The sequence below is a fragment of the Triturus cristatus genome, chromosome 5_2 (genome assembly GCF_964204655.1).
Source record: "Triturus cristatus chromosome 5_2, aTriCri1.1, whole genome shotgun sequence".
In the NCBI taxonomy this organism is placed as follows: Eukaryota; Metazoa; Chordata; class Amphibia; order Caudata; family Salamandridae; genus Triturus; species Triturus cristatus.
The window spans coordinates 145,029,279-145,054,445 of NC_140588.1; the positions used below are offsets into that span (position 1 = coordinate 145,029,279).

The 25,167-nt window shown below is 44.6% G+C and overlaps 1 protein-coding gene across 1 annotated transcript in view; it reads left to right on the forward strand.

The window, feature by feature from the left end:
* The window catches only part of LPCAT1 (lysophosphatidylcholine acyltransferase 1), a 445,025-nt gene extending 420,151 nt beyond the window's left edge, over positions 1-24,874 (forward strand). Inside the window, exon 14 of the mRNA XM_085606924.1 lies at positions 17,258-24,874. Coding sequence (XP_085463050.1) covers positions 17,258-17,436 — 179 coding nt within the window. The 3' untranslated portion in view covers positions 17,437-24,874. The remainder of the gene's footprint in view (positions 1-17,257) is intronic.
* Positions 24,875-25,167: the final 293 nt, after the last annotated feature.

Genomic DNA, 25,167 nt, shown 5'->3' on the forward strand with positions numbered 1-25,167 from the left:
TAAAAAAAGAAGTGGGGGGACGCTGACATCACGACAGGATGTGACCTCACGAAAGGTGGTTCGCACCATCAGACTCATTGCCTCCCGTCGCTCACCCCTTAGATGCGATTGCATCAGAGAAGCCAGCGTGTGAGCAACGTTCTGAATGAGCTCCGATCTCGCCCCAGAGAGGCCAAAGAGTGAATGTGTGGCTCCATTTGCTCTAGTTATTGAGCTCCCTGGAAAAATAAGTGGGGGGACGCCGTCCACCCGCGTGGTACCCCGACTCGAGCCCTGCAGTTAACCTATATTAAATACAGCACCCAATGAAGGAGCTGCCCCATGCATCTGTTCAGTGCAAAGTGATCACACAAAAAAAGCGCTTAACGTGCCCGCCACTTATACTCAGCCCGTTTTCCACATCACACATTTTAGAAGCAAGCTCATTTCAGACAGTACATTTAAAATGCAAATATTATTGCAAAGGTTTTAAGAGCCGCACACTACAACGATATGTTGACTACTCCGTCTGTGTGTAGTACCATGAGCGCCAGAGATTGGGCGCAGAGACCTCACAGCGCTCACTTGGCGCGCCAGAGACCACGCACGCCAGAGACTGCGCCCAGCGCTCACATGACGCATCAGAGACTGTGCCCAGCGCTCACCTGGTGCGCCAGAGACTGCGCCCAGCGTTCACCTGGCGCGCCAGAGACTGCGCCCAGCGACCTCACAGCGCTCACCTGGCGCACCAGAGACTGTGCCCAGCACTTACCTCGCGCCAGAGACTGCGGCCATTGACCTAACAGCGCTCACCTGGCTTCCAATGGTGCAGTGGCACCGGGGCCCAGAAGCCTGGGAAGGCGCTCTGAACTGTGATTATTGCTGTATTTCACATTGGGGTCCGTTTCTTTCCTTGTACTTGGGCACATGACGCGCTGGCTACGCAACAGGCGTCCGTGTTTCACGTAGACCTTTATTGGGAGTTACGTTGGGGTCACCATTTCATGGAGATTAGTTATCCGGGTTATTGCGTTTTCAGGTATCCATACTGTGTGCTACTGTAAACCTTATTCCATGCTTTATAATTAGATACAAGCATAGAACCCGTTTTCCGGACAAAAATCAAGGAAATGTGCAAATGAAGTGCTGTGCAACTTACTGAAGAACTAACAGAAATATTCTTGTCTGATTGACCCTGCGATAGCCATGAAAGTATCCTTTACTCTCACATGTCGGGAGCAAGGAATCCATTTATTTTCCTACATCCAGTACTTTAAATGGGCAGGTGCTGCCCGGTACCGTGTACCTGCACTTCTCTAATTTGAAAGAGAGCGTACCTGCAGTTTTCACCTCTGCTGCAATACATTTAATGAGAGAGTCCCGACACTTCTCAGTAGCAAGTAGATTCTCTGAATAGAGAGTGCCTGCATTTATGTACTCCCATTTAAAACATTTCCTACAACCGTTCAGCAGGTTTCAACCTGCATTTAGTAAATGTTCGTTCTGTAGAGCAGGTACTTTCCCATAGCATATGCAGTCCATTAAACACCAATAAGGTCAGCATTTCACTCTGTTCCTATAACTTGTTAGCCTGACCCGACCCCCCCACCCTCTCCTGGGGAATTTCCTAATCCTCTCTGTCTTATTTCAGGTTCATGACTGTATTTTTGTACACGGGCTCTCTGCATGGCAACGCACCCTAAGCAGGTTGGCATACTGTCTACAGGCCATGCTTACAGATGAGCCTCTGTGCGCAGTATTACTTGTGCAGCAGGCGGTGCTGTCAATCAACGCTCTTATCACCCATCCCTCTCAACGCCCCCTGACACTGAAACCGTTAATCTGGCGTTGCTCAATCTAGCCTGGATGAGGTATCCTGTGTTTGGCCAGCCCCGCAGAGCTCAGTGCTTTAAATGGGCCGGTACTCACAGGTACTGAGTACCGGCACTTCTTATTTTTACCACTCTGAGTACCAGCACTTCTCTGCTGCCAAGGAGAGTACCGGTACTCATAAACGGTAGGCACCTTGGCTGTGCTGTTGACCTGTATGACAGCCAAGGCACTTCTGTAGCAGTGACTGCTGAGCTGAGCCCCCGCTGAACTATTGAGCGTGGGCTCATTTGCATAACGTCCGGTATTCACCATCTTGCTGTGTTGAAAACACAGGATTGAGGCAGCGCAATTAAGAAATCCAAAGAAGCTAACCAGGTTAAAATGGTTTTCATCTTTCCTGATTCTTTTGCTTGAGTGTCTGCATATGTTTGCCTGTGGGCGGTTTTGTGTGAGGAGAGAAGGGGGGGGGGGGGGTAGATTCGAGACACTCTTGGGAGGTATATGGGGTGGGTGTGCGTGCGCGCAACACCAAATAACAGTATGGAAACTTCAAATATTATTAAACAAGGAAATGTTAAAACATCACCGCCTTTGGCTTTTGTGAGGAGTTAACCTATTTTGTTTATAGAAACGCATTTCTCGTGTGTTTTGGTACCTGTTGCAAGTAAGTCAATAAGTAACAGTATGTCTTGCTCTTAGTCCCGCCCCCAGCCCCGCCCACTCACCCCATTTTAATGAGTACCTGCACTATTTTTTTCCCATTTAAAGCACTGGCAGTGCTCATGGTTGAGATGTCGGCGCACTGCGGGTTAGGTTTTATTACCAGACCCAGGGCCTTCCCCGAACCGGCCTTTGCATACAGGCTCATAAATGGAGCTGGTGTGTCGAGTGAGTAGATGATTTAGGCGGGAAGGAACCTAAACCCTCGAAGGGGAAACCTGACTGCCAAGCACCTCGTCCACCTTCCGTATGTGGCTGTCAAATGGCGTCACCGAGTGTGCGCGCGCGCTTTTAAAAGGCTCGCTAATGGATTTCCTTTGTGTCTTGTAAACGTCGCATTCCAGACTGCATCCGAGTGAAAGTGGAAGCAGCCTAAAAATAGGAGCACAGTGAAAAGATGAGCAGTGCTGGGAAGAGGTGGATGCAGCGTGTTTCTGAGCTGCCCGCATCTCCCGCGCGGGGTGCTGCGCCCTGCCCTTGCATAGAGAGCCAGGCGCATTGAGCCCAATAGTAAGCATTAGCCGTGTTCACCCTCGAAAGGCAGGCAGTGCACTTTCAAAAGGGAAGAACGCGAGGGCAAATCGGGACCGGCGCTGGGCATGGGCAGTGTGGGCAGCTGCCCAGGGCCCCGCGGCCGTCTAACTACGATGGCCCCCCCCCCACAAGACCATCAACCTTTTGAAATTGTGTCATTGTGTGAGGCCCAAGGTGGGTCCCCCCTCACCTGGGCCTGGCTGCCATGGACTGAAAGGGCAATATGACACTGCATCCCTTTCAGCTGCTGCACACTGGGCTGGTCTAGGTTTGTGGCCGTGATCAGCCTAATCGCTGCATCTGCATGGTAACAGCGGTTAGGCAGATGCTTGAACTGGCCTGAGGTGTGAAGTGAGCCCTGCCCCTGCGTGAGTGAAACGTAGATCATCCTGCCGGGATCACAACAGCAAGAATTTGCAACGCAATAGGTCTCACATTTACGCAAGTTTAAGCTATTGGTATTGTAAATGACAATGCGTTTTATTTGTGTTTTAAAAACCAAAACAAAAATAAAAGGCATTGTCATTTACAATGCCAATAGCTCAAACTCGCGTAAATGCGAGACCTATTGCATTGCAAATGCTTGTCTTATTGACAGTGTGTGTATAATAGAGACCTGTTCCTGGGATGTGTTCCACGAGTATGAAGCTGCTAAAGGCTTTACTAGCAGTTTGAAGGGTCTGTTCTTTTCATGCTGTCGGGGATAAAGTTTTACAAATCTTTAGTATGTTCGTGGAGCCTTTATGATGGATTGCTACGTGTGCAGATGTGCGATTGTGATGATCGGGGCAAGAACAATACAGGGCGATAGTTTCTGTAACTATTTGATTTTCTTCCACCTTGTTCTCCACTGTTAAAAATAAACAAGCATTGAAAATGCAATAGATCTCGCCTTTGATTAAGTTAAAGCCATTTGCTTTGCTAATGGTATTGTATAGCAAAGCAAATGGCTTTAACTTAATGAAAGGCGAGACCTATTGCATTTTTAATGCTTGTTTTAAATATGTCTCTAAAGAATTGCTCATAAGACTGCCAAACTTTTAGCCTTAAGGCATCTCCGCCAGAGATATGACACTCTTTCCAAAAGGCCTATAAACCACTCCTCCGGCGCTAGTTGTCCTAGTCTTATAATCCCAGTCCAGCTCAGGTTTAACAACTGGTATCTTGCTGAAAACAGCCCTGATACCATAGGTTGCCTCATGAACTAGAGGCGCAAAGCGTCCATGGTTTTTCCTCCTGCATTATTTATGTGCCAAGTGCGAGATTCAGTCTACGTAGGTGGAGAAAACACAGGAGCCGCACCAGATCAACCAGATAGGCCACCCAGAGCGAGTGGGCTGAAAGCCCACTCCTGTCCACCTTCGGCCAGCTGATTGCTAGGAGCATGCCTTCAACACCCAGGGGTGCGATCTGTCTCCAACCTTGTCACACACTGTGCCACCACAAACCCAAGCACCCTCTTACGCTCCTATTCACCCTCCATCCATATCCCTAACAAACTCACAGGTAAACAAATCTACTTGAGGGTCTAAGAGGTGTTAAGGGGGTTGTGTTGGGCAGCGGGCAGTGCTTAATTTCAGCCAGTGTTTTCCAGTGCTCAGCACCCGCACTTATTTGTCAACACCGGCAATTGTGACAGTCTGCTACAAGGTGGGGCTGGCTGGCTAATTTGGAGATGACAACAACAGTTAAATATTAATTCCATATACTTTAAAAATGACTATTAACTTCCGCCCAAGCCATTCTTATAGCTTTTGAGCCCTGGAATAGTCTGAATTGCCACACTTCTACAAGTGTGACAATTCAGACTGTTCCAAATGTGATGGGTAGTAGTTGTGTTATCATTTGCAGCATGCAAGGGGCAATGTGTGGGGCAAGCTGCAGTTGCCTCATGACACGAGCCCTGGCACTAATTTTATTTTATTTTTTTTAAATATTAAGCACTGGTGGCAAGAGCTCACCACATCCTTCCCATTTTGCGGGCATTCCTGAATTTTTCATGCCCCCATTTAGAGCTATTTGGAAGCCTAGAACAAATTTGTTAGGGGTGTGGTGACTGTCTAGGTTTGCTACAGAACTACAAGCCGATGAAGAGACATGCTCTGGAGAGCGCGTGGCATTCCATTCATGAAAGTCTCCTCAGGCCCCAGGCCGTCGCGTGATAACGTACCAGAGCATGACAGACCTGTTTTCGGGACAGACGGTTATATTTTCGATGGCAGCTGAAGTAACACTTCATACCTTCTTAGTTTCCTTGGCGTGGGAAGCAGGTAATACCCAGAGCGGCCGTGAAAGCCAGTCAGAGAAGCGCCACAAGCGAAAACTAAGGGTGAGGGGAAGGGAAGAGTTCCCGCTCTTCTATGTTTGGTAGTATTTTCACCTGTACATCAAGCACCATAAAGCAAAACCGGCGATGTCACCTCGGCTGTGGCTGCCGCATAGACAGTGTATTAAAGGCCAGAGGCCGACCTTGACGCTGGGGAACCGGGTTCGAGTCTGGCAGGAGGCTCAAACATCCTGTGATTCTGGACAAATCACTTAATCTCCCGTGCCTAAAAGTGAATATGTCCCTCTGTAACGCAACTGGTGCTCATGTAAAGCGCTCTGATAACTTCGGGTCGAGTTTGCGCTATATAAACTGCACACACAAAAAATTCAGGCCCACGCATTTCTGCAACTTTTTACGAGTATAAAGAACACACACACAATCATACACTACAAATCTACGCATCATTTAGAGTGAGTAGCCGCACACACATGGCAGGCTCAGGGTCGTACTACGACAGAATATAGGCCTGGGTACCAAAACAAATGTGCCCCCTAGTAGCGAAACAAAATCAGCGACCTGCTGAAATGGCTTCTGATCTGACCATCGGCGAGTCCACCTCCGGACCCAGATCACATTTCATCCCTGCCCTGTGGCATTGCCTCCCTCCTCGGTCTCTCTCGACCCTACTGTCTCCGAGATACCATGCACTGGCGCGCGCACACAAGTGTGCACCTAAAGCCAGAGGTGATTGCATGGTTTAAGTGCACTGAATGAATATTACAGTTTAGGTGATGTAAGTCATTCACAGCTGAGGTTTGCTAGAGAAGCCAGGCCAGTCTTCTGCATGCCCACTTTCTCCAGCACATTCCGGCAGCCCAGTACGTGTCACCAGGTAGGACCTGAGATGAGACAAATCCAAGACAGTGAGCACTGAGTGTTCCAATTTAGAAACAGCTCTTTCTGATAAGAGAAAACACATCTGGGGACTGACGAGTACAGTGTGTACTAGGCTGTGCTTCAAAGAATGTGTTCAAATATTGAAAGAATGTGTTCAAATGTTGTGTATAACTCCGAAGAAGCTCCTTGTGCTCGCGGGCAGGTACGTTCAGTTAAGGAAGCAGGGTCTTCTTGGCAGGCAGCCTGTTGAGTTATGCACTTGGTAGCCCAAGGCAAGGTTGGCATCGCTTAAGTAGGGACAGGGCCCCGGCAGGCACCGTCATAGTATGGGAACAGAGTCCAGAGTGGAGCCAAGAATCTCATAGGCTGCAAAGAACAGAAAATGGAGGCATCCTGAATGCATCAATATGCAAATTGGGATGAAGAATGTGGAAGGTAATAGAGGGAACAGCCAACGGGACAGCCCAACTTGGGTTGGCTCGAGCTCTATTTCCTTATCAAACCTGGGATGGCCCATTTAATGAGATGGGGAGTCTCGCTGTCGAGCACATTCTTGTTTTCTACTTTTGCTCTTAATACAGCTGAGGGCAAGGGAAGACTGACTTGGTCAAACCTGTTCTCCCAGACGTCGACTTGCTGCTAATCCTCCCACTGAGAGAAGAAATCCAACTCCGGACAAAAGATCGCTACTTTAACAAACAAGGCGAGGAGTCAGCAGGAAACCACCCCATGGGGTGTACCATTCACTCACTTCGAGTAAGAAGGAACAGCGGGCCCAGGAGTGGAGGAGGGAAGCCTCTCTGCCCTCTGGGCCTCATCCGTAGACTGCATAATACACATTCCTCTGCTCGGCTCCACCCCCTCCGCCCTCAATAGATACCCTGTTGCAAAGCGTGGTGTGGGTAGAAGGAAGGTGGCCTGCTGGTCTGCTCAAGTTCCCTCGCTGAACGGTTTCACCTGGGCAGGCGCCTGCACGCAAATTGATGCAGCCCTTGACAAGAGAAGGCCGCAAGCCAGGTACATGGTCTTGAATTTTAAAATTACACAATACTAACACTCCTACGGACGACCCCAGTCAGAGCAGTAAAATCCACTCCGACGGGTATCCACCTAACCCAGGAGGGGAGAAGAGATATACTCCGAACCGGAGGAATAAAATACATCCAGGCCTTAAGGACCTCTACTCTGCTGTGGTACGCAGATCGTGGGGAATTAGTGCATTCAACGTAATGGAACATTAGCTATACTGGGCATGGTCTGTAAGGGACAACCGCAAAGAACCCTCTCTTGTAAACCCAGAAACACGGACAAGCGTGCCTCAGCGCAAGCTCGCCAAGGGTCGATGCAGATGGCGCGGACAGATTATAAATTTAAAAAAACAAAAAACAAAGCTCACCTAAGAAAAATGTGTCTGCCATTCTGAAAAAAGCACTGAAATGAAGTATGTCTTACACTGGCTGAAGGCTTTTCCTACACTCGGTCGGGCACAGAGTACCTCTCACCCTCAGCCATGTGCAGCCTGGCTCTCTCGCGCACTTTTTTCCTCAGACTCACCAGCGTCTTCAACAAGTGCTCGCCATTGCCTTGTCCTCCCCGTGCACCTCTGAGCTCCGTGCCTGCTTCACAGCTGTAAGACTTTTCTTATCTGCTTGTTCAATAAACAAGCAGATAAGAAAAGTCTTCACGGCAGCCGTGAATCAGGAGAGCCAGTCTGGCGAAAGGGAGGCAACCTAAAACCCTCTTTTCCGATGGGAAGCCAGCGTTTAACATAAACGCTGACGCTACCCAATGGAAAGGAGGGGCGGGGCTTGAGTCCCCTTCTCCAAAGTAACTTGATCACTATAAATCTCAAGGCGAGGAGCGCATGCGCGCTCAACGCCAGCCGAGACCTAAAAATGACCACAGTCCTCAGCACCTTCCTGACCGAGAACTGACCAACAGAATGTCATTTAAAGCCACAGCCTACTTTTTGCCAGGAGCAAAAGGATAAGATTGGTCCTGTCATTTTCTGTACCACGTATAGATTAAGAGGAAGACATTCTGTGCCACTTCAAACTTAAGTGTCAAAAGAGATTTTGCACAGAGCCTTCGGAGGACACATCTTTCCACTTCAAACACACTGCACAGTGGATTTTACTCAAATATCTTATAGTAGTAGCTGCAGGACTCACTTATATCTACTGGGTCTACTTTTGATCTGTATGTTGTGCGTCTCCGAAAGATAATAGTAAAAAATATTAGGTATCCCATTTTGCTACAATAGCAAAACTTTAAATACAAATAATAAAGTTTCTTTTGTGGTAACTTGGTTACTCCTAACCTCTAGGCTGTCTTCCTTTATCAACTTTGGAGGCACCTTGTCACGTAGGTGTGGGATCGGTAACTGCTTCGAATGCGGGTCAATATGAACATTGCGCCCTGGATATTAAGCTGATGCTGTGCACATATCTGATCTGTGTGCCATGCAAAACCTGCCAACCTTTCTAATTAGGGGCGGGCGGAAATTGCGTAGTCACGCTTCGCAAAGCTCTGCGAAATGGTAAAAAATCTCTGCGTGCACGCAGAAATTCCACGAACACGCGGAATTGCTTGTTCGCGATGCTTTTTCCTGTTCGTGAACGCTGTTTGCATGCTTGGCGGGAAATATCTTGCGAACACGCATTTTGAGAACGCGAACAAGCAAAAAATTCTGCGAAGAATTTTAGGCAATTCTCTGCGGAACGCGAAATTATCCAAATTCCACGAGCGGAATGGAATTTACCGGCCTGGCCTACATTCTATGCGTATTTGTGTACCTTTGCCAGTTCCCTCAATTGAGGTTTGTTTTTGACCAATGGCTGAGAGGTCCCTTGCAGAGTACTCACAAAGGGATAAAGCCTGCGGACTAGGAGTAAATGTATCACCATAAGGCTTAAATGTGTCTTACTCCTGAAACCTGCCTTTTTCCTGTTCCTAATTTTGTGTGTACATTTGACACCTATTGGGGATGAGAATTGAGATGGGGAAGGCATCATTAAGCACTTTAAAATGTTTATGAACAGTTTAAGCAGATCCTCCTAGCCAAAGGTACCACAGTGGGAGAAAGTGTCAATAGAGTAGTGTGTGCAGAAAATGTGTGGGAGTAAATGTCTGACGCAGCTGGCCCCATGCATAGTGTAGCAATAGGTAGAGTACCTTTTACCTCACACGCCGAATGCATCGTTGGCATCGAGCTTGTTGACTCAAACTCTACTCATCTCCTGGATCTTCTTCCTAATGAGGAGAAAGAGTATCTTCTGCTTGATCAGTACACCAGCGGCGGCCTCCATAAATGAAGGCTCGTTGTGTGGGTGGGATCGTGCGGGAGGCGTTGTGCACAGGGGGAATACAATATGATTTTTTTTTTTAACTTACCTTTTGCCGCTGACCCCTCCACCATCGCGCCCCCTCTCCTCTTCTTTCCTGCTGGTCCCAGCAGCCCTTGGGACAGACACCCAGTCCAATCCCCGCGCTGCCTGGTCTGAGCAGGCAGGAAAGACTCCCTGCTTAGACCAGGGAGTCTGTGGGGTTTCTCCAGCCAGTCTGCTCAGTGGAGCTGGGCTGGAGAAAACCAAAGTGTGCATTTGTGTTCTGGTCTGCCTGAGATGGCCGGCCAAAACACATATGCCCACTTAGAGAGTGGAGTGCACATAGCACTCCACCCCCCCCCCCCCCCCCTCCATGCCTCGGCCCCGTCCGCCCCAACACTGCTAGCTAAGAGCCAGCAAATGTAAATTAAAACAATACAAGAACATTGTTTTAATTTACATTTGCTAGCTCTGGGCCAGGCAGTGGGGCGACGTTCCTCCGCCATTGCGGAGGAGCTGCAACTGCAGTACACCCCTACTCTGCATGCTTAACCCCTTCAGCGCGGCACGGATTTCCGCGCTGTGCTGAAGGTTCCGTGCGCGGGCGGGGCCATGACGGAGCGGTTCCGTCATGCGCACAGCGCAACCGACGCGCATGACGGAACCGCTCTGTCATGCGCATCGAAAGGGTTAAAGCCAAGCAATTCTGGAGAGCCCTCATTCAGATGATGACACTCACCACTCAGGTGTGCACAGGATGGCTCTTCCCCAAACAAGGAGACACAAAGGCTATGTGGATCATCTGGTGCAGATGGTCTGTGACAGGATGCAGATTCTTGCTGAACAAAATCTGGTAGTATGGTGACCTGTTTCGACTCAAAGATTTGGGGTAATGGGTGGGGAAGGGTATTGTTTTAGGGGAGAAGTGTGTAAAACGTATACAACCAGTGTTTCAGTTGAGGCGGTGATTGAAGGCGGGGCCCGTTGGGACTCATTTTTGGGAACTGGAACTTATTTTTCAACATCAGGCTCTGATGCAGAAAAGAAGAGATAATGGCAGCAAAGATAAAAGCACCAAAGATGAAAGGAAGAAGGAAGCCAAACACGAGAAAACAATGACAAAGGTAGAAAGAAGGGATAAAAAAGAAACTGCACGTTTGAGATACAGGGAGAGTGTAGGGCGGTGCATGAAAGAAGCATGAAGTTAAGACTGGGTACCCTTGGTAATCGGTAACCATAACATTCAGCAGCACTCGTGCTAGGCGTCTGAGAATAACTTTGGGTACAGGCACTTTTTTTTTTTTTTTTTTACAATTTAAGCACTGGATGAAACCTATTTCTTTCTTGTTGGTATTCACTAACATTCATGGCTCATCCCACCTTGTGAAAGAACGTAGATCACCTCCAAAATAAAGGTTTATATAAGCTTTTTGGAGGTCGGTGCATGGTTGTGAATACCCCCAAAATTAATGGTATATAGTAGAAAGGGTAAACCACCTGGAGCAATATTTTGCTGATGAATCGAAAACTGTGCACACAATTGTCTGCTCTGTTAACTGGGAAGTAAACAGGAACCGAGTGTTACCGACCATAACTTTTGCGTGAACATCACTTGTGTTTAGTGGCTGTAAGGCAGTGCTTAATTCGTAACAAAATAAGTGCCAGGGCTCTCGTCAGGAGGCCACTGCAGATTGCACCACACATCGCCCCTGCCAGCGCTGCCAATAATAGTAACAACACAACTGCTAACCTTCACCCTCCTACACGTGTGACAATTCGGACTATTTCAGGACCCCAAGGCTATAAGACTGGCTTGGCCGGCAGCTAATAGTATTTTTTAATGTATATTGAATTAATAAGGGGGAGATGATTCGCACCGGAGGCTCAGGAGAGGTTGTTTGGCGGTACCAGGGGCAAACTACAAGGACCAGGAGGTAGAGGGGCAGCAGCGTCATCAACGCTCCTCCCTCCTGCACCGGACTTGAATAAATAACCTCGCGCCTCCCGCTCTGCGGGAGACGATTCGCACCGGAGGCTCAGGAGAGGTTGTTCGGCGGTACCAGGGGCAAACTACAAGGACCAGGAGGTAGAGGGGCAGCAGCGTCATCAGCGCTCCTCCCTCCTGCACCGGACTTGAATAAATAACCTCGCGCCTCCCGCTCTGCGGGAGACGATTCGCACCGGAGGCTCAGGAGAGGTTGTTTGGCGGTACCAGGGGCAAACTACAAGGACCAGGAGGTAGAGGGGCAGCAGCGTCCTCAGCGCTCCTCCCTCCTGCACCGGACTTGAATAAATAACCTCACGCCTCCCGCTCTGCGGGAGACGATTCGCACCGGAGGCTCAGGAGAGGTTGTTCGGCGGTACCAGGGGTAAACTACAAGGACCAGGAGGTAGAGGGGCAGCAGCGTCATCAGCGCTCCTCCCTCCTGCACCGGACTTGAATAAATAACCTCGCGCATCCCGCCTCACGCATCCCGCCTCGCGGGACGCGCACGGGCGGCGCCGGGCAAAGGGCGGGCCGTCTGTGGCCGTCCGGGGCCAGAGGAGGCCAGGCCGGGCCTACTCTCTTTCCATCTGGACACCAAGATTCAACCATGGGTAAGCGGAAGCTACATATCACACAGGATACTTAACCTCTGCAGTGGGGGTGTTAACATCAGAAATTGCACAGGCCGAGAGAGAACTTGGTCTCAATAACAACGAAGTACATGACCCTGGTCCTATGCAGCCATCAGGGAATATCCCAGCTCCATTAGATCCTGCTGTCATTATTGGCCCCCCACCCCTGGCTCAAGAACTGCAAAATGATGTTGGAAATGTTTTGGCCCCTGATTCCCCGATAATTTCGTCCAAACCCACCTCCTGTCAGGCCCCTGCTACCAAAAGACAATCTAAGCCCCAACCAAAAGGCACCAGGAAAACGGGCAAAAAAAATAATAAGCGGGACATTATATCCAACCGTACCTCATCGGACCCTACCCAAGTGATTATTGACTCTCTCCACTCCTCTGTTCGGGATATGGTGGAACATATTTTTACCAGTAGACTTGAGGAGTTTCTCACTAGCATTGCTAAAGACATTTTTGACACGCTGAATATGTGTGTTGCTAGTTTACTAGAGAAATGTGCTCAGATTGACTCTACCCTTTTAGCCATTAACAAGGCCCCTAAACTTACCCAAAATAGTACCCCTCCTAGATTGGCTTATTTAACATCAGCTGGTCCTAGTAGTAGGATAGTGGGGGATTCCCCTAGGATACAGAGTGTAGATGCGCCCCCAAAGCAGAGTACCACCATCACAACCCTAGAGGCTAGGGACCAGGAGGGGCATTCTAATAGGAAAACTAGTCCATCAGCCCAACCTACACCCCAGGTCAATGCTGTTAGTGAGCATACCTCAAGTAATCCCCTAACTCATCCTCACACCAATCTTCCTCCTGAGGCTGTCCCGTTGGTGGTCATCTTGGTTAATGTCCCACCACTATTGCAAGGGAAAAGTGAATCACCCGAGGCACTACTGTTAGATACCAGGATATGGTGTGACCAGAACTGCTCGTGTGATGCTAATATATCACGCTATATTTTGACAGCCAGGCGGGTTGGATGGATAGGAGAAACTAAGAAAAAATTTAAGGGAGACTGTGTGATGGTAAATTTCAATAACCCTTATGTAGCCCCACGTTTATTATGGGACGCCTCTGATATGGCCAGGGATGGCAACATTAGGGCTGTCCCTTTAAGCCTTTTTTATCCATCGCCCTTTACCTCTTCTATTAACCGAGGGAGACATTGTCCTCCGTTACGATCGGTGCGTTCGTTGGCAACGGTCCGTTGTGCTGTTCCTAGCGAAGACCCCGCGCCTTGGCGTTTTACCAAGGCCCCTCCTCAGGGTTATTCCAGCACCAATAGGATAGACAGGCCCACTGACACCATTGCTCTATCTCACAGGTTTTTACCCCTGTCCCAGCTAGATGTCAATGACTGACTAGTCCCTACAGCCCCCATACCTTGTAACACTGGTTACGACACTATTAACCTAGGGGACCCAGGTGTCTTCGTGAGAATAATGAGCTGGAACGTAGCTGGTCTACGGTCTAAACAAGAAGATGCTAATTGGTTAAAATTTGTTTCATCTTTTGACATTATAGCCCTACAAGAGACCTGGGCTAGGGAAAACAATCTGTGGATTGACTGTTTTAAATCTTATTCTCTCCCCGCATTACCATCGGCAGCAGGAAGAGCTATGGGTGGCCTGCTGTTCCTTTGCTCCATAAAACTAAAGGCCAAGATCTCCCAGCTAGATACAAATTCCCTTAATTGCCAAATGTTGGAATGTACATTGGAGACGCAATCCAAAATGTTGTTTATTAACTTTTATAATGCTGGGGATTGTGTACCTGTGAATGCGAATCTTAGTTTTTTATCAAATTTTTGGAATTATACAAAGCACGTCAGACCACTTTTGTACAAATTATTTTTATGGGTGATTTTAATATTCATCTTTGTGAGGATAATTGTAAGATTGTTGACCCTCATGGCCCCCCGCATTCTGTACCCCCTCACTTTGAACACTCTACTAAGGGTGAGGCTCTTGAAGAGCTTCTTCAACTGGCGGATCTTTATGAGCCTTGTTTTTTATCCAAGAGTCAATAGGTGGCGACGTTTGAAGCTAGGGATAGCGAATCAATCATCGATTATATTTTTCTATCACCAGCTCTTTTAAGGTGGGTCTACAGGTATTATGTTTTTCGGTCTCCATTTAGTGACCATAACCCTGTAATCCTAGTTTTAGATAAGGGTTTTTGTCCCAAGGACACAACACTGGCCCCAGCCCCCCCTGTTACCCTAGTCTCCTGTGATCATGGTAGGAAATTAAAGTGGGCCAAAGTAGTTCCAGAGGACTTTATGGAAAATTTAATTGTAAATAACAGTGTCGCGTTTGGGAAGTGTTTGGACCCCTCCACTACGGGGGGAGAAATTATCTCCGCTTATGATTCCATCTGTTCCCAGGTTGCATCAGACCTTACGATCACCTTCAAATTGCGTCCTTTACAAGGGAAAAGGTGGTTTGACCCCAGCTGCTCCAGGGCCCACCAAAATATACTAATTGCCTTAAAAAAGCAACCCCGGGACAAGGCCCAAATTTCTATCCTTAGGAAAAATTACAAACTAACTACTCAGAGGCGTAAAAACGAACTTAAGCAAGAGGCCTGGGATGCCTTAACCTCGGTAGAGGTCCTCAAGGATAGTGCTAAGTTCTGGAACATAGTTAATAGCCCACTCTTAACAGGGGAAGAGTGGCTGGTTCACTTTGAACAAATTTACGCTAGCAATTTGACCCTGGTCAGTTTTGAGGTCCGTGAAACACCTTCCCCCTCTAATCGCTTGATATTTGATAAACTTGATGTATGTAAGGCTATAAAAGATTCTGCCTCAAATAAGGCCCCAGGACCAGATGGTGTCCCGTTGGACCTTTACAAAGGTGACATCGAGCTCTGGAGTAATATCTTAACCAATGTCTTTAATGCTAGTGTTGTGAATGGGTTCCCGGAGTCCTGGTCCAAATCAATTATCATACCGGTTTTTAAAAAGGGAGAGAGGGGTGATCCGAGATGTTACCGGCCCATCTCACTAATTGACTCAGCGGTGAAAATCCTGGGCTAAGTGATCCTGCACAAAATTTCAGACTGGGTAACCGAGAGGGAGATTTTATCCGAGGCACAATTTGGCTTTAGATCTGGTAGAGGCACCATGGAACAATGCCTTAATCTGTATTTGTTAATTAATAAGTACACTAAATCAACTAAAGGTCCCATATATTTGGCATTTATGGATCTATCCACAGCTTCTGATCTGGTGAACAGATCAAAGCTGTGGACGATCCTACTGGATTTGGGGATTGATCCTTGCCTAGTCCATTTTCTTGAGGATTTGCATCAAGACCTACATGCTGCAGTAAGGGTGTCCCACGAGGGGAAATGCACACAACACTTTAAATCGTCTAGAGGGGTCCGCCAGGGCTGCATCCTGGCCCCCCTACTTTTTACCTTATACATTGATAGGTTAGATATCACCCTAGGCAAGGCCTGCTTGGATATACCGCGTATAGGGAGCGGTAGCTTACCTGTTCTTCTGTACGCGGACGATTCTGTTCTATTGGCCCGTATCCCTCTGGGATTACAGCGACTACTGAACTCCTTTGGGGAGTTCATGAGTTCTCTGGATTTAGTGGTGAATAGCACTAAATCGCATGTTATGTCCCTGGGCATACACAAAAACAGAGGCAAACATTTTTATTGTAACGGAGTAGAGGTCACAAAGGTAAAGGTATTTACCTACCCGGGGGTCCTGTTTGATGACAGGTGTTCATGGACCCCTCAGCTTTTAGCCAAGAAGAATAACGTAGGCAGAGCTTCCTCAGCTATACTAAGTTTTGCTTGACGTTTGGGCGGCAAACCATGTGAGGCAGTTCTTGCCATCTATAGGGCGAAATGTCTAGCTTTAGCGGTTTACGGTGCCGCTATCTGGGGGTACAAAAAAGCGGAGGGTGTTCAAACTGTAGAAAATAAATTCTTTCGCTCACTCCTTTCCGTCCCCCAGTCTTCCTCCACCTTCTCAATACACCAAGAATTAGGAATGGATTATGTTTCTGATCGTATAAGTCTGGCCCCTTTATTATTCTGGTTGAAAATATGGCTGAACCCTGAACTCTCTCTAAACCGACTGATCTTAAAAGACTGTATGGGTTTAGATAGAGTGTTTGATATCCCGTGGCTCCTGTATATCAAGAAAACATTTTATAATCTAGGGCGCTCTTAGATCTATGACAACCCAGAAACGATTACTAAGGGGGTTGTTAACCAGATTAAAGTTCAATTCTTGAATTTAAGGTCTCTAGAGCGGGAGGGGGAGGAACTTAATAAAGTGTCTGTAAGGGCCCATTTCTTACTAATAACCTCCCCCCAGATTGAGCCTTATCTTAAGTTAGTTACGAATCATTTTCACCGCTGGCTGTTGACTAGATTCCGTTTTAACCTAATACATTTTAATCTAGGGAGCTTTCAAGGTTGGTGCAAACCAGAAGATGCTGCTCTTTGTAAATGCGACGACAGCTCAATCCAAGACACTGCGCACTTTATCCTATTCTGTAATCACTATACTGTAAGCAGAGCGAAGTATATTTTACCATTGTTTCAAGGGAGAGGTTTTTATCAAGTTAAACCAGCACTGATGTATCTCCAATTACTTGACTGCCCATGGATCATTTTTAATATTGCTACCTTTCTGGTAACTGCGGTAAGGAAAAGGAAAAAACTTGACGCTCAGTCCGGATTTTGACACTAGGGGCACATTTATTGGCTTGATTGATCCTCCTATGAAACATTTTACACTGTATTTTGTAATGCATCTTATTTGTATGAATGATTGTGATGTACTTTTATGATTTTAATTAATCGATTAAAGTGGTTTGACTGACTGACTGACTGACTGACTGAATTAATAATTAACTGGTGTTGTGCTCATCTCTAAATTAGCCGCACAGCTCCGCCTAGTGGCAGACTGCCACAATCCCCGGTATTGACAATTAAGTGCCGGAAACCACCGGCTCAAATTAAGCACTGACTGTGTAGGGAAATGTTAGAATATAGTTAAAAGTCGTATCCTTTGGCATTGTTAAAGTTATGTCCTTCTTTTCTAGATAAATTCTACACGTTTGCAGAGGTGCACCCCGACTTTGCAGAGGAGTACATTTACCCTGAACATACGGGATACGAAAGCTGCCTGCACACTCCTTCAGCTGAGACGCCGAATGGTTTCTGTACTGACTTCAGCCCAGAGGAGGAAGAAAGGAACCCGCTGATAAAGAAGCAGGACTGATCACAGACCCACTCCATGTACCTCTCCTGGTGAGAGGTGACGGTCTTTTCTTAGGCTCTGAACATAGTTGCTCAAAATGTACATGACAAAATATTGTATGTAACTTTTTGTGAGAGTTTATTATCTTTTTCACTTCCGTAAAATGTTAATTTATCATTATTTTCATATTAGAGATTGGGATGTTATTTTCAGTTCCATTTTTAAGTGTCTTTTGAAAGCCAAGAATGTGAATGCTCTTCATATGTAGTCTTTGTACTTCAGAGGAAGCCACACACGTATTTATAATCGACTCTTTCTTTTCCTGTACTGTACACGGTGTCTTACAGTGTGCACCTACAAGGGATAATGCTCTGACTACTGTGGTGTTTTGTGCACTTTGGTAATTAGTAGTTTATCTGTATCCAACACTGTACCTCGTTTATTGCTTTCGCTCATTAGTTCGAGGCAGTTTTTGGAAGACAGCCGTTATGCTCAGGTTGATGTGTTTTTATTTTCTATGACGTGGTGATTGAATCTGTCATAGTGTCCGCATCCGGGTCCTAGAGCGGTGATTTCCGGCAGTGTTCGGTGATTTCCGGCAGTGTTTCCTTTTTCAGGAGCCCATCAAGAGCCAGAATAAACAAAACACATGAAAGTGAAAGAAGACATCCAGCTTTGTGCGTTGTTTTCGCAGTATCGCAAGCTGCGTGACTGCAACGTACATGGACAAGCTTGGTCAGGGCCAGCTTTAGCGCCGGTGGCGCCCGGTGCGACAATCATTTTTGGCACCCAATTACCCCCCCCCCCCCCCCCCCCCGCCCCCGCCCACCAAGGTCAGCGCCCAGTGCAGCCGCACCGGCCGCACACGCACAGCCCTAAAGCAGGCCATGCGCCCGGTGAACGCAATGAACCTACAAGTAGGTTTACTTATTTTAGTATCAATTCTATGACGCAGTTTGATTGGTTAATGGCCTGTACTCCTGTGCAGCCTTGCTCCCTCAATTTAGAACGTTTGGGAGTCTAAATCAAGCCACGGACTTCAATCTATTTTAGTTTCCCTGATGTTGACATTGACGTCTAAGATTACAACTGGGCTTATCAATGCCAGCACTGTACTCTTGTGGCGTTCCTTTCTTTTAAAAAGCACCTTTTTCATATTTGTGCATCAGTAAGGTTAGTCGCACCGGCAGCCTTACCATGAAGTCTTCCGTGGCCAAACATGTGGGACTTCAGCTCCAGAATTTGGATAGAACTGTCATGGGCTCCTGAGTAGGAAAGGCATTTTGCACATTTTGTATCTGCAGCACAGACCCACGTGTTACAATTTGTAAGGTGCCGTTTTGTGGAATGCAATAGAACCTAGCCTATATTTTTAATCTTGGTAATATATAGCATGTGCTAAAATTCCTACATTCCAAAAATTTCGATTGTATATTTAGGTATACTTTTTTGTTGCAAGTTAGTTTGGTGTAGTCCCCTGTGATCTTTTTTAATGGAATTATTTTACTACGAGAACTTTTTTTCTGGAAACATGAAACTTCCTGGAATGAAAAGTTGTAGAAGTGACTTTAAAGTAAATCCTTGGAATCCCAAACGTGTTAATAGTATATGTACTGCACCATACCAGTATCACAAACAAAAAAGAAAGCAAAACCACAAAAAAAACTTGAAGAAAAGTTGGCAAGCATTCCTAGAAGGGCGGAGATATTTAATTTATCTGCCAACAATTCAGCTCGCTAATATCCATGTCGCCTTTCAGTTCCCTCTATATATTCCAATGCCAGTATATCGGTGCATGTAATTTTTTAAAATTGTAACGAACATTGATTCCACATTTTTAATAAAAAAAATTGATTCTTTACTACTTTGAAATCAGCAGTGCAGGTGCTGTTATCAATTTAATTTGTTCAGAAATTCCCACAGAGAAAGATATCGATTTGTGAGAAAAACATTGTGCACAAAGCTTCTAAAGCTGGGTTTTGTCAGCACCTTGACGTTCACTAAAATGCGATCGATACGAAAGACGCCAAACGAAATTCATCTAACTAGCTTTTAATCCAACTATCAGTGTTAAAATTAAGACAGTGATATGTTGTGGCACCTAGATATTTGTATAACCTGGCAAAATTCTGCGAGTGAACTCCAAACACTTTCTTGTGACAGCCACTGCTGAAGGATGCCTCCCTGATCTAGGATAGAAGATCAACTTCGGATAAATGTATGTTGTACGTCAAAATTCGAGGTCAGGAGTGTCAACGCACAGTTTTGATCGTCTACCAATATTTCAAGCATTCTTTGGGAGTATTGATTTACTGTTTTACCTTCACATCGACTCACCTTGACAATATGTTGGTAGTCGTTGTTGTGTAGTTGATATAAGTTCAGATCGATAAAAATCCTTGATAGATTTGTAAAAATACCCAGAGGATAACTTATTTTTCAGGTAACAATCATTTATAATGCAGCCAGGTAAGACTCCTTAAATCATTGACTAACTTGTTAGCCTGTTTTCTGACATTAGTGAGTCAGAGTAAAGTTCTATAAACTTATACTAGCCTCGCTCGATTAAAAGGCCATATTATTGTGCTACTTTTTTTTCAACATGCACAAGACACACTTTTATTACTCTGAGTTGAGCTAACGTAAAAACGAATGTTAGCACCACAAAAATGAAGGAACATAAGTGTGTTGTTTGCAGATGTTGATATTTTCCTAATTCCAACCACATTTTGGTGTACCGAGACCATGGGTACATTTTGTTCTCTAGAGCAGCGTCACTATGCCTCTCACTCTTGTAGCTGGACTCCAAGGGTTGTATGTATATGGAAATTGAATTTTCTTGGCCATTGCTATATCCCATGGTGTTATTTACTTTTTCTGATGTGTTTTCAATCTGCAGAACTACTGTACATTCTCAACTTGTAATGACATTTTTAAAGATACACAATGTGAAGATTCCAGCCCATTAGGAGAAGTGACTTCCTCTGTGTGATGGGCTTAAGCGAAGACCCTTTGAACCCCCCCATGAGTCCTGTGCAGTTGTAAAGCCTATCCGTGTATGGTGAGCTCTTCTGCCCATCTCCTTTGAGGGGGTGAGGGAACAGTGTGACCCGGATTTGAGGAATCATTTCTTAGAAAAGTACCTGAACAGGACAGGGACCTTTACGGGATTTAGACCCAGGGTCCTGCTCCACAGAAATTTTGCAGTTATGTAGGTCTGAAAAAATAATTTCTACTTGAAGAGGGGTTGCATTTTATATGTTCTTAGATTTATTCATTCATCCAAAGAGATCTATTTTTCCAAAGTAGAAGCTATTGTACTCTGATCCTTGGAAAAAACAGGTTTGGCTTATTGTAAGCAGTGGTTTTCAAAAATGAGGGCAGACTTTATCCTGTAAGGGAAGCAATCTGCCATGCAAAATGTGTGCAGAAATCGTATGTCTGTGTCGAACCTGTTACTAAAACTATCTGGTAAGTGGAATGGAGGAAGCAAAAGCGTGACAGCACATAGACCATTCTATAACATAAGGGAAACACTTGACTTTTAATTGTACTATTATCCCTACTTCCAAAGTTTACATGCTTTTTAGGCATTTTTGCTGCTTTTTGCAAAAGTAGTGGTTACAAAAAAGGGAGTCGAAATCTACAACCAAGGGTTTGCAGCTGATGTCAGGACTATGGATCTAAATCAGCATCTACACCATTCTTAGTTCCTCTCTCATTATAGCTTGGTTACTGGGAATATTAGGGAAATAGGGTTTGGCCAATTCATAATAACTAGATGCCTTCTTTCAGTGCGTGAGGGCAAAGAATGATGCTTATTTCCTGCCCAGTTTATGCAACATGACTTTTCACGCAGTCTATTTTTAAATATGAAGTGGTATATGTTTTTTTTAGAAATATTTTCTTTCCAAAGTTTTGACACAACTCCGTGATTACACACTTATTACATTTCAATGTGACGGGTACATTTCCTGTACTTTGGCAGTGACATTTGGACTTTACATTCCATAGTGTCAGTTACAGTAATGTTTTAATGGACTTTAAATCATGAGCTTGAATGTTCCTAGTATGTTTTTTGTTTATCAATGAAAGTGGAAATTATCAGTACTGGCTCAATATCCTACTTACCTCAGCAGACACACTCATTACCATTACCAGATATTTAATTGCATAATTTGAATTCTCAAACGGTTGTTGGCTTATCAAATACTCTCATAAAAGTATTAAGAACCTAGACCAGGTAAGGAAGCTTTTTATACCTTTGTAAGTCGATAAAGTTGAGCCTCTGATCAAATTAGATGATGTGTTCTAGAGAAAGCAGTGAAGAATTGCAAACGTTTATTGCTTGTAAACTCTCGTAAATGTGTTTGAGGAAGGTCTGATTGGAATGTGATGCCATGTTTTTATGTTGTGTCCTGGTAAAGATCAAACTAGATTCTTTTTACTGTTTTGGGGCAAGCAGAAAGTATATTTGTTACATGTTTCAATCACATAATGGTTCAGAAAAATAGTACACGCCTTCTGTACTGTCAATTTTGTACTTATCTAGAAAATGTACACATACCTCAATAACTAATGTAGTAGAAATTGGTATAAGGTACGATGTTTATCTATAGAATTCCTTCTTTCCCCAACTTTGCGATGGTTACTAGATTACATAACTTAAAATTGAATGTTGCAAAATCATATTCACTTCTTTAAAACTATAATACGAAATGATTACCAATGCCACAGGTATCAAAAAGATGCTTAACTGTGAATAATACCTTATTTTGTTGATTTTGTGACATGATCCAGATATGGCAGTCATGCATTCAGATTCTTATTTCAGGACTTTATTAAGTAAGCACAAATTGAACCAATGAATTGTAACGTCATTTTTGCCCACTCAGCTAGAATTCCAAGCTCTATGGCTTTACCTTATGCTTTCTCCTGTGACTGCATCAAAAGCCTTTGTGATTGAGAGACCCTTTCCAGCTAAGTAGGGGTGTCTGTCGATGGATATGGGACACTTATGCCAGATCTGTAACATCAGCTGAGCTAGCGAGGACTATTAGGGTCATCTTCCAGAAGCTTGTAGGACATTAAATAGATTCTGTTGATGTTATTTATTCTCTTAAACCACTGCCAGACTTTTTAGAGCCATGAAGAATTACCTGTTGTTTGACACTGCATATGTCCTACTTACTCAAGCAGGGTTGGCCACTATACTGACAAGAGCCATGGCCCTCACCCATGGGAGCAGTATTGTCAGAGGTTCCACTTTCACAATTGTTTGGTAGACATTCATCTTAATTTCTGTTAACACACTCACTTCCACTCAGATTTTGTATTCAAATAATGGAGTTGTCCTTATTTCACACTGCCACTCATAGTTGCATGGCATTTCATTATTTAGCAAGTACAGCCAGGTGTGAAAGTTGGGTAAGAATAATTTATCAAAGATACTATACTTTGTATTTAAAGTAAGAGCTAGCTGAAAGAGTTTAACATATTTAAAGGGAATCAACACTTTTACCCTTTAATACATGTTCTCTTCCTTGGTTTCTTTGGTTTTATGGAGGAATCCACACTGGCCTTGTTCTAGCTCATTTCCCGAAAACATTTCTGGATTCTTACTAATCATGGAAAAGTAATTTCTTGTCATAAGTACTACTTGACCAGGTCTTTTAAATTGTTCACTTCACACCTGCAATATTGAACTTCAGTGTTTTCCCATTGTTAAGCAGTGTTGCATACATGTTTTCTGAACTTTAGGGAAGAATATTTTTAGGTGTTAAAGGGTGAAATTTCATCTTCCATAAAGTATTGCCTCTTCCGCTGGTACATACAAGTACACAAAACCCTTTGTTCTCTGTTTCACCTTTTCATTTTTTGTTAAAGATCAATTGAAATTCCCAGTTTTGTTAAGTACTTATTTTGGCATCATCTACCTGGACTGTAAATAAAACAGAGAGCACCAACCGTAATTCCACCTGGCAAAAGACTTTTTGATGTCAGAACCTTGAAACGGCACTTGTGCTCCAGCAAAAGGCGGTGAGGGCAAGTTGAATTGGAATAAGTAAAGACCATATTTTGCAGTGTAACTAACTCTTAAGACTAGGCGGTAATAGGCTAGAATAAAGCTAGGTAAAAAACAATCCAGGGATCATGTGAAACATGAGGATTTATTTCTACAACTAAATTAAATGATCATGTGCCAAAGCATCTTGTGCTTTAGAAAATTACATTCTAATAGCAGTCTGCTTCTTTAATATGTTTCTAACATTTGACAGAAACCAAAAATGAAAGCAGAATTATTTTCACGCTGCATATCTGCAGATAAGACATTGTCTACCAATTAGAAGTTGAACTATACACAAATAAGATTTCTCTGGACCTCACAGAAAAGTGTGCTCCAGGACATGAGGCACCATCTGTGTTGTGTGAAAATTTCCCAAACCTTATTTGAAAATGTATTTTCAGTACACTATAGAATCATTATTTCTTTTAATTTTCTAAAGCAATAGCACCGCGCCCATAATTAGCCTGTGATGATACATCAAACAAAACTCAGAGACTGGACACAATCTTTTGTTTGTTATCCCTCATTGAAACAATTCTATGGCTGCGTATATCAGATTTTTTAAAAGGATTGTTAACGTTTTTGTGTTTTGATTTTGAAAATTACCAAAATGATGGGCCAATTGTGTGTGTCTGAGTATGGAGACATTGATTCAACATTTACATCTTTTAATTCAGCTCAAATAAATGTTCCTGTTCTGGTCCCCACAAGCATTTAACAGTCTACAAGGACACAAGCGTTAAAGTGATACGAATTCTGATAGGTGTGGTCTGTTACGTATTGTTCTGTGTGAACATGCACCACCACCTATACATAGAATAACTTCTCATTAAAATATGTTGTTTTAAAAATGGGAATTCAAGTATTTTTTCGCCGTTTTTCATGTTAATCAAAATGTCCTTCTCACGAAAATTGTACTTCCTTAATTCATGCTTTCTTCAAAGGTAAGCCTCACTATTCCATTAACCTCTAATGTGCATTTTTGCATCAAATGATCATTTATGATTTGATTACTGAAAGGTGGAAGTAAGGTTTCAAAGAGAAATATGGGATCCTCACCCTGATCAAAATCTTATTTCTTCCTTGTAATTGTCAGTTGTCAATGAATTTACAATGTCTTGTTCAGTATGTCCTGTGAAGTGCTATCTCTTGCACTGAGCCAAACAACAATTAAGTTAAAAATGCCCGAATCATGATTTTTTAATGAGTGATGCTGATTTTCTGGAGCACTGTGGTCAAAGGTGAAAGTATATTATGATAAAAAAGGTTTCATACGAATTGTTTCATTTTGTAACACTAAATCAGCATTAACTCTGCACATTGGACTTTTCTTTCATGTGGCTGACTTACGGTGACTTTTCATTGTAAAATTAAAATTGAAAAGCAGAGTTACTATGTGTCTGTGTATGACTTTTACTCTGTGCATGTGGGTTGGGAAGCCTGCTTTGCTAAGTAATAACAACACATCTTGACAACATGGTTTGTATCTAACTACATTACTCCTTTCACCTGCATTTTTGATCATGCTCCCACTCTTTGTCTTTGGAAATTGCAGTGGACCGGCCATATCATGTGCTATCCAGGAAAAAGAATTACAATGCAGGGCTCAGAAGACTGTCCGTAGTTTGAGAAATGGGAGATGCCAGTGTGCTAATACAATGGGCGCTAAAGGTTTATGAACGTCC